This window comes from Cryptomeria japonica, chromosome 11, assembly GCF_030272615.1.
Source record: "Cryptomeria japonica chromosome 11, Sugi_1.0, whole genome shotgun sequence".
Lineage (NCBI taxonomy): Eukaryota > Viridiplantae > Streptophyta > Pinopsida > Cupressales > Cupressaceae > Cryptomeria > Cryptomeria japonica.
In genome coordinates this window covers 105,309,669-105,320,071 of record NC_081415.1, presented here as the reverse complement: position 1 = coordinate 105,320,071, position 10,403 = coordinate 105,309,669, and the positions used below count along the sequence as shown (strand labels likewise).

At 37.0% G+C, this 10,403-nt stretch overlaps 1 protein-coding gene across 4 annotated transcripts in view; it reads right to left on the bottom strand.

Moving 5' to 3' along the window:
* Positions 1-846: 846 nt before the first annotated feature.
* Positions 847-10,403, bottom strand: part of LOC131041291 (uncharacterized) — a 102,320-nt gene continuing 92,763 nt past the window's right edge. For 3 of the 4 annotated variants that reach the window (XM_057974331.2, XM_057974329.2, XM_057974332.2), the window contains exons 7-10: positions 2,736-2,808; positions 2,498-2,588; positions 2,280-2,359; positions 1,266-2,130 (exon numbers count right to left, since the gene is read on the bottom strand). In XM_057974331.2, coding sequence (XP_057830314.2) covers positions 1,837-2,130; positions 2,280-2,359; positions 2,498-2,588; positions 2,736-2,808 — 538 coding nt within the window. In that variant the 3' untranslated portion in view covers positions 1,266-1,836. Of the gene's footprint in view, positions 986-1,111; positions 1,164-1,265; positions 2,131-2,279; positions 2,360-2,497; positions 2,589-2,735; positions 2,809-10,403 lie in introns of those variants that run through there. The other variant, XR_009105005.2, reaches the window with a different exon arrangement.

The following is a 10,403-nucleotide window of genomic DNA, read 5'->3' as shown; positions in this document are numbered from 1 at the left end:
CCCATGTCCCCAAAATGCCTCCTATAGGGATGAGAACATTTTAAGCAAGGGATGTGTCCCCAAGGAGCATAGGCTATAATACATTCTTATCATAGCATTTTAGTTGTTACCAAATGTTTTCAAGATGCATTTACAAAAGAAAAATTGGGGAATACTTGAGATGCACCTGCACCAAGTATCCAAATGTGGGTACAAAATAAGCATACCTAATGCACAATCAATGCAATTACCCTAAATCCCAAGTGCATCCAATCACAAAACATATTAATATGTATATATTAATAATAAAAAACTAAAATGAAATGGAAAGGGATGGGGTGTTATGGGCCAACCCATCATTTTTTTTTAAGTAAAAATACTTTGTTGATTTTTTAATCAATTGGAAAAATTGTGCTGCAAGGGACAACTAGACATCTCTGGGATAGTCAGAGGAAATTATCCCTTAGCCATCCTACAAATAGCTAACCATATCCTAGCATCTCCAGTGTCTTTTTGCATCCTTTGAATGTTTCCCTTTTTTTCTTGCATGGGAGATGGGATGAACATATCCTACAAATCCTCATGTTCTCATGTCCCAAAAATGTCTTCTATAGGAGAAGAGGGCATTTCAAGAAAGGGATTTATCCCCAAGGATCATAGACTAGAATGCATTCTTATCATAGCACTTTAGCTTTTACCAAATGTTTGCAAGATGTGCTTACAAAACTAAAATTGGGGAATACTTGAGAGGGACCTACAATTATGTAAATGAAGTATAAAATAAACTATACTTGATGCATGCCACCTGATGCCGTTAGTGTAATTACCCCAAATCCTAAGTGCATCCCATTACAAAACACATTGATATAATTTAATAAAAACCTAAAATGAATTGGAAAATGAGTAAACATATATACTTCAATTTTTTATTATCATCTGTGCTAATGTTATATTTGGACTTTTTAAGTGTGGTATATTTCAATCGATACATGTTCATCCTCCTAACCTGCAGTAAAAGAAAGATAGCAATATTAGTGTCATAGTCATAATATCAAAATTAAAATACACCATTCTGCATATAACCTGTTCATTAAATTGGAAATTACAATACTTTTACAACTATCACATCAACCTTATGGCCACTTGTGGACGCACGGGCACCAACATGCTTTCTCTCCATTTTTCTGTTGTGCATACAATTGAAGTAAACTTGAGCTATCACAAACTAATTAGAGCTTTCATGAACTGCAAATTTAAGTACAACCATCATAGCAGTGTATTAAGAATGGTTAAAATAGAGAGAGGCTTTAACAATTTTATTTGGGAAAACATGTTTATATACATATTTATATTACGAGTGTCTCTCTTCCATGAGAACTGTTACAGCGGTTCATTACACTTTCAAAAGTTCTCATATAACCTTGATCATTCCAAGGTAGGAAATCGCTGATTTGAGCTGCTACTGACACTGGCCAATTTAAATGAGAGAAAACTATTTATGGCTCCTCAATTTAGAACAACGACAAGCATTTTGTTCAAACCAACTAATTTACATCCATCCTTCAGTCTCCCCCAAGGTTGATTCAAGTAGGGAATCTGAAAAGAAGAGAATACAGATATACTAGTTTTATACCTGCTAGGTATGCTTGCTGGCATTCAAAAGGAAACAATAGATCAACCAACATATTCAAGCTTACATAAAATTTAGGACGAAGCTCTAAACATCCATTTTCTCATCAAAATTATCTAAATATCATTATTGTGTTCCCCCTGACCTTGGAATAGCATATAAACCTGCTATTCAAGCCCGTATCAGGAAACAGGACGGCAGGAAGTAATAACGTTACAACTTACAATTCATGCCATGTGGGAACCAGGTGTGTTGTTATTTGCAGGAGTCAAGCTTTCAATATCATGTTCTTGTTGTTCGTTTACTAATTCATGTGGAACAGGTTGAGAATCACTGTTGTTTCTATTTTCTCTGGGGTGGTCTGGTGGTTGCGTTGCACGAGTATTTTGTGAATTTCTTGGTCTCCTCCTTGCCCTTACTTGCCATCGCAAGTATTCTAGAAACAATGAATTCCCACTCATTGCAATACCAAAGCCAGCAAAGGATGAAAGTAGAACTGCCAAAACAGCCTCCACATGGAGCTGCAATTCAAATGAAATCAACCAATCAGGACTAATATTAATATGAAAGGATGAATATGCGTATATGTTTCTCACAAGGCCTCTTTTCTAATCGTTTCACTTTTTTAAGAAATCCGATGAATATGTAACGCATGGATCTTGCTACTTACCACTGAAAAGAAGAGATGTGCAAAAAGTATAACAAGTGCAAACTGAAATGCAGCATATGCCCAAATGTATCTTTTGGTCACTGCAGTAAGAGGAAACGCCACCTATTTAAGTATCTCAAACTTAAATATACAATATTGTAATAATCTAAAAATATCTCTCGTGTTGTGATTAGATGCAAGATATAAAGTGTGAAAAGGAAAATTCATAGATGGCATACCCATAGTTGATGCTGTGATTGATGCAAGAAGGCCCAATATGCATGCAAATGGTAAGGCCACAGCAAGAGCACTGGAGCCCATTTTACCAACCTGATCGAAACTTTAATCTCAATTAATGAATTATCTTTTTGATCAAAGATTCAAATGGAATAAAACGGAAAGCAGTAGTTTTTCATTGGCACATATCATCTGATGACATCTTAATGAACCAGTACAAACCCCAAAGTTTTCTCTTACCAGAAGTTGTTCAAGAAAACAGAAGTATGCCAGCATGCTGATCATGACAAGGACGGGTACATCCTGCCAAATCCTGTAAAAGCTCACAGTATATGAGAGACCCGAAACCATGTAAAGTGTACAAGGCCTAAACTAGTCATTATAAATAGAAGTTTAAACTAGTTTTCTAAACTAATAGTCTATATATTTTTTGCGAATTCCAAGTGTATAATTTTCAAGTTGTGTAATGTTCCCATTTTAAGAAAATTTGGTTTGTGAGCAATTACCCCAGTTTTCAAGTTGGTTAACTGCCATGGCCCCGCCAAGACAAGATCGTAGCTCTTTGAAATTATAACATAGGTGATTGAAAGCAAATGATGGTGGTGCCAAAGAAATGTTAGCATAGGCAGTAATTCCTAAAAGAAAGCATTTAATTAAAATTCAATTGAAACTAATCATGATTGTCAGCGATTAAGGATGAAAGGTTGTAACTTTTTCAAAGGCCATAGCAGTGAAGAGTTGTGACTCCCTCAAAAATAGGGCATAAATGGTAGATCATTTCAATGAAGAAAGGGCATTCAGCCATCAATCATCAATTGGGAATGAAGGAATCAATTTAGAAATATAGTATTGTTCTAAAAGGAAGCAATGAAGAATGGTGACTCAATTCTTGTGAAAGGTGGTGACTCTTTCACCAATAAAGGAGAGACCATTCCAAGGATTAGTTCAAGCATAAAATCATTCGAGCATCATTCAAGCATTTACTCATCAACCCATCAAAAAATATAAATCAGCCAAAGCAATCAGCAATAATCTAGCAAATACCTCAAGCAATCAATTTTGAATTTGAGGATGTCTTGCAAATAGGGAGGACCAAATCCCTTCCAAGTTCACGAGCAGATAAGGATAAAAAGCCTTATTGCTCTGAAAGAGTTTGGATGAAAATGCAAATCATGGTCAAGCAGGACTAAAACCCTACAAGGTGGATTAAGAGTTGGAAGAACGAAAATCCTTTCATGCTTTTTGGAAAGCTAAGCACAAAAACCCTTGGTATTGTCAGTGTTGAGTTAGGGAGGAAAACCTCTAATTCAGCAGATTTGTAAGTATTTTGAAGAATTCACAATAAGATTGATTTTGAGTATTGTGTTATGATTTATTGATCTGAATATTATCATAAATTCTTGAATCTTTGCTACAGCTATTATCATTTTGAGTAGATATTATTGGTTTTGTTGTTGAAATGTGGTATACACATTTTGTATATATTATTCTAACATCCAATACTTTTAGAGAGGAAGATTTACTCTTCCTTTATACCTATGGGTGATGCCCCTTCGCCAAGGGTCACCACTCTTTCAAGTTGGTCTCCAATAATTAAATTATTACTAATTATATTATCATATTATAATGTAATTATATTATCTCTCAATAATAATATTATCACAATAAATATAATTATATTATATTATCACACTATTATCACAACCTTTATGTTGTCTATGTTGGCTTGAAGGAATCTGACCATAGCATCAACACTCCCTCTTAGTCGATTAGGCCGATTAAGCTACTTACATATTTGTCTTCCTTGGGTTGGAAGTGATGACCGACACTGCCAATCTTCAACAGTTTTATGGCAAAAATCAAGAGCATCCCAAAAAGGGACATTACATATTGTACCAGAGCATTGATCATGCTAGCCTATAGATCTAAAACGTAGTATATGCAATTGAGCCAAGAGCTCAACAAGCCTTAGAAAGAGAAAGGGAAAAATTAGAGACCATGAATCAACATATCAATACATCAAGCAGTTGGTCTCGACTTCGAGGAAAGGTCTTGCAAATAGGAAGGAAGAAATCCCTTTCAAGTTCACAAGAATTGGAAGGACGAAAGCCTTTTCATGCTCTTATCAAGTTTGGATGAACCCAAATCTTTGTTCGAGGATGAAAACCCTCCAAGGTGGGTTAAGAGTTGGAAGGATGAAAATCCATTTATGCTCTTTGGCAAGCTAAGGACAAAAACCTCTAACTCAGCAGAATTGTAAGTGTTTCCAAAAGAATTCAAGATATGATTTATTTTCAGAATTATGTCATCAATTAATAATCTGAGTAAGGCAGAACTGAAAGCACTGTGAAAGTAAACAAAGCCATTATCATCAATAAGTTCTATTTTATGAATTATTGCATAAGTTATAAATCTAAGTATTATAATAAAATTTCGTCATTTTTTATAAAGTTATATTTATTAATATAATGTGATTCTCATCTTAAGTTGGGAATATTGGTTTAGGGCAAAAATAGACATTTATCGAAAGACTCCAAATAATTTAGGGGATTGATCCGAACTTTGAAGTTTGAACCATCATCTCTACGAGATGCTATTCGAAGGGCTTTAAATTTGGAAGACTCCACACCTAGAAACAAGACCTATCCCAAGAATATAACATTAGAGTTGCATAAGCAACCCTTTGACGAGGATAATTTGTAACCAAAGGCAATACCTTCTCAACCCCACAAGGTGGAAGAATCCAAGAGGAGCTTCGAAAGAAGAAATTGTGCTTTAATTGGAGGGGACAATGGGCATGGGAGCCGGCATCATAGATGTTCTAGGAAGGGACAAGTGCACTACATAGAAGCAAGGACAGATGAAGAATCGAAAGAGGGAGAACTTGAACCTAAAAGGAAGAAGAGAAAACAAGAAAAAGGAAATTATTTTATTAGATAATAAGAATGTATTCCTACTGCTTGGAGAAGAAAAATTATTTTCACCACTATTCCACAGCAAAAAGTATCATCGATAGTGTAACTATAAGGCCCCTATATTTTGCATTTTGGATAAGTGGCAAGAAAGACAAGAGTCAACAGGAAACACCACATTGGTTCTTACACAAAAGAGTCAATCATGGCTTATCGGAAATTCACCTACAAGGTTGTTTGGGCTAATAAACATCAAATGGAAGCTATACTACACAACATCTAATCAAAATCAGCCAATGACTAGTCACAAAATGTGAGAATATTGAAAGTGGACCAAAAAGATATAGAATCATTTTAGAAAAGCAACATCATATTTAAAGTCATAGATGTGTGTCAAGCTTCTCATTCTCATCTTAATATGTGGAAAACTCACCCTTTTCTTTGACTCGAAGTGATATCCATAACATCTTGCAAATATTGGGCCAACCAAATCATATATTTGCAAATACAATTGATGCCAGAGGGGAAATAAATACAAGTGTCAAACGAGTTGGCATCCTAGTCATCACTTCTGCAGTCGGTGTGGTCCACCTCAACATGTCCAGATTCAATGTACCTAACTCATGGAAGATGGCACAAACTTCAATGTACCTACCCCAGCTATCTATTGGTGGAATTTTCCAAAGAGGACGTGTGTCCAAGCAATACAATTATTTCATTGGTCAAGCATTAAATGTTATGTAATGGTTGTAACAAACCCTAATTAGGGTTTTCATTATTGAATCTTGGCCATTGGTCTCAAATTGATCTTAGCCATCGAATTGTATTATGGACACTATATAACCCCCGACTCTTCATTTTGTAAAGGCAATAAGTTTGAGAGTTAGAAGGGAGTTAGTGAATAGAGAGTAGTTAGAAGGGGATTAGAATAGCAATTAGAGTAGAGTAGAGAGAGAAGGCAAAGATTGTTGCCAAGATGTTGTTGTAAAAGACTTGTAACTTCATTGAAGAAATGGTGAAATTTATAGGTCGATTCGACAATTTGCATGGTCTCTATACTTCTCATATTTGATTTCATGTTATTAGATGAGTGGAAGAAATGTGCTTGATTGATGGTGAAATTCGTATATCCATACTACTAGCAGTTTGTTGATTGCAGACTTGCCTTGCGTAGTCAACTGGAATCATTCAGCTTAAGCTTAACTTCAGTTGTCGCTTCTTCACTGATATGCATCAACCTGATGGTGTCTATGCCTGTAGTGATGATTTGAACATCATAAAGCTTTCCTTCGAAGATCGCACTAACCTTGTGGAGATGGTCCTGGGATGTCAAAACAAGACTTAGTTAGAATTTCATCAAAGATCATTCATTGCTCTTACATTCTTAGTGTTAGGATTAGATCCTTTCCTCTCCTTCATCTTTTTTCCTTTTTTTTTCCAATCAAAGCTAGTAAAATCCTGTGTTCCAGCAATATTCAATCTAGAATTAATTTTGGATTTAAATAATTAAAAGATTAAAGGTTGAGCGCACAAGGCATTATTTTGTCTTTATTTATCAAGTCGGCCTTCTTCTTCTTGGTGGTTTTTTATTTTGTTTTAAGGCTTAATTGCTAGGTCGGCCTCAACAAGGATCAAGGTAAGCGCTCTATATAATGGGAGAGGTTCTTTAGCAAATTCAAATCATTCTTGCATTATCTCTCATGCGAACTTGAAGAGCATATTTTGAGGAGCGAAATCCAGAAGATTGAAGGTGAAATTAAGCAAGTTTGAAGGTGAATTTCCAGATTTTGGAGAAGCTAGTGGAAGGTGAAGCTCTTTTGAAGGCCAAAGGAGGCGTACTTCATCCAAGGGAGGGCTATAAATCTTGCCCAACAAAATCCGGTCCTCTTCCTTCATTTTTCAAGGTTTTGTACTTAAATACTCAAAGGAAGGTATGAAGAATTACTTTTTTGAAGTTCTTATTCAAGACTTATTGTGATCCCATTGCAATTTTGTAAAGTCTAAGTCTTGAAGATCCAAATTCCATTCATTATTAATTTGAAAATGTGTAATTCTTGATTTAGCATGACTTTTTTCAAATTAATATCGTAAGTTTTACCTTTGAAAGGTCTTAAATTTCATGTTTTAAGGTTTCATGCTCAAAAGACTAACTTTAATATTATGTTTAGGCATCAAATGGAGATCCCGGAGTTGGAAAATCAAGCCAGATCAAGCAAGGATATGGGCGACCTCCTCCAGTCTAGCATCGACAAGGACGGACTTCTTTGGACTCACGTCATCAGGAATAACTTCTTCCAATCCAGCATCCGAAGGCGAGGTACATCATCATCCTGCAAATCAAAGACAAAAGGAGTTAGAGCAAGGGTTCGTTGAAGAAGCAGATAGTTTCAGAAGAGTTAATTAAAGTTAGCTTCTCAGCAACATCAAATTGGCATCAACCAAGTGTCAAACGAGTTGGCATCCTAGTCATCACTTCTGTAGTCGGTGTGGTCCACCTCAGCATGTCCAGATTCAATGTACCTAACTCATGGAAGATGGCACAAACTTCGATGTACCTACCCCAACTATCTATTGGTAGAATTTTCCAGAGAGGACATGTGTCCAAGCAATACAATTATTTCATTGGTCAAGCATTAAATGTTATGTAATGGTTGTAACAAACCCTAATTAGGGTTTTCATTATTGAATCTTGGCCATTGGTCTCAAATTGATCTTAGCCATCGAATTGTATTATGGACACTATATAACCCCCGACTCTTCATTTTGTAAAGGCAGTAAGTTAGAGAGATAGAAGGGAGTTAGTGAATAGAGAGTAGTTAGAAGGGGATTAGAATAGCAATTAGAGTAGAGTAGAGAGAGAAGGCAAAGATTGTTGCCAAGATGTTGTTGTAAAAGACTTGTAACTTCATTGAAGAAATGGTGAAATTTATGGGTCGATTCGACAATTTGCATGGTCTCTATACTTCTCATATTTGATTTCATGTTATTAGATGAGTGGAAGAAATGTGCTTGATTGATGGTGAAATTCGTATATCCATACTACTAGCAGTTTGTTGATTGCAGACTTGCCTTGTGTAGTCAACTGGAATCATTCAGCTTAAGCTTAACTTTAGTTGTCGCTTCTTCATTGATATGCATCAGCCTGATGGTGTCTATGCCTGTAGTGATGATTTGAACATCATAAAGCTTTCCTTCGAAGATCGCACTAACCTTGTGGAGATGGTCCTGGGATGTCAAAACAAGACTTAGTTAGAATTTCATCAAAGATCATTCATTGCTCTTACATTCTTAGTGTTAGGATTAGATCCTTTCCTCTCCCTCATCTTTTTTCCTTTTTTTTTCCGATCAAAGCTAGTAAAATCCTGTGTTCCAGCAATATTCAAAGCAAATCAGAAGTTCAGTCATCAAGTGTAAGTCCCCTTGTGATTCCAACAAATCACATCATACCACAGAGAGCTTATCCACACGTAGAGACCCTACATACAAGAACCTTGAAGTCATCCCGATTGATCCTTTTCGCGACATCTTCAGCATTCGAAGGCTTTACTCAAGAGAGGATAAGGTACCCTTGGGTATTTTATTTTGTGTTTGATAGTGTACAAAATACACGTCAACACATGGTCGGACATTATTGGCTCAGTATGTCTAGTATTGCTCCCAATCCTAATTTGCGGCAGCATATTGATAGAACACTTGACGCTATCTACAAATTTGCTGACGATGTAGTCAACGTCAAGGATGGCCTCTCTGCTCAGAGCATCACCCAATTCTTGTTGCCAGCTTCCCAGTGTGAATTCACTTTGAATTTGGTTTTGGAAGAGTTGCAGAAGGATCCGTGGGCGGCACAGACGGATGCAAGAGCTTCACATTACACTGGCACTGCTCTCAGTGTGGCCGCAAGGCTAGTTGGGGCTTGTGTGCCTGGCACTGCTGCCAGAATTATGCTTTTCATTGGCGATCACTCTACCCAAGCTTCAGGCACTGACGAATCTCTATTCAAGGAAGGAAGATTGCTTGCATTTCTTCAGAGACGAAGAATTAGCATTCAGAGGGAGTCTGACATTTCGTCAGAAGTAACCTTGGACAAAGAGGTCAGAAGGTTAATATTTGCTTCAGAGGGAGCTTGTTTTTCAGCTTTAAAGGGAGCCTAACATTTCAACTTCAGAGGGAGCCTGACATTTCAGCTTCAGAGGGAGCCACGTCATCATGAAGATTTGGTTAATGCATTTTTCTCTGTGATGGAGAAATTTGAGGTTAAAGCCCTTGTTAATGAGTTCTTCTCTAAAAGAGAGAAGTTCGAGGTGCAATCCCTTGTTAATGAGTTCTTCTCTGCGAGAGAGAAGTTCGAGGTGCAATCCCTTGTTAATGAGTTCTTCTCTAAGAGAGAGAAGTTCGAGGTGAAATCCCTTGTTAATGACTTCTTCTTTGTGAGGAGAAGTTCGAGGTGCAATCCCTTGTTAATGCATTCTTCTCTGGGAGAAGTTTGAGGTGAAAGCCCTCGATCCACCCTCTATGAGTAGGCATGGTGGAGATGCATTCTTCTTTGTGAGAGAAGTTTGAGGTTTCAGCCCTTGTTATGCATTCTTCTCTGTGAGAGAAGTTTGAGGTATCAGCCCTTGTTGTGCATTCTTCTCTGTGAGAGAAGTTTGAGGTTTCAACCCTTGTTGTGCATTCTTCTCTATGAGAGAAGTTTGAGGTTCCTGCCCTTGTTCCACCCTCTGCAAGTAGGGTATGGTGGATCCACCCTCTGCGAGTAGGTATGGTGGATGTCATGTGAGAGACTCCATGACTTAGCATTTGTGTGTATTCACCCTCTGAGAGTAGCCATTGTGGTCAAATATCACGATTAGGTGATATGCTATCACAATGAGGTGATAAGCTTCTTTCATTCACATGAGTGTAGTCATTATGTTAGTCATCACGATAAGGTGTTGTGACTTGTAGAGATTAAGAAGGATTCCTCCCTAGCTAAGAGGGAGTGTTGATGATATAGCGT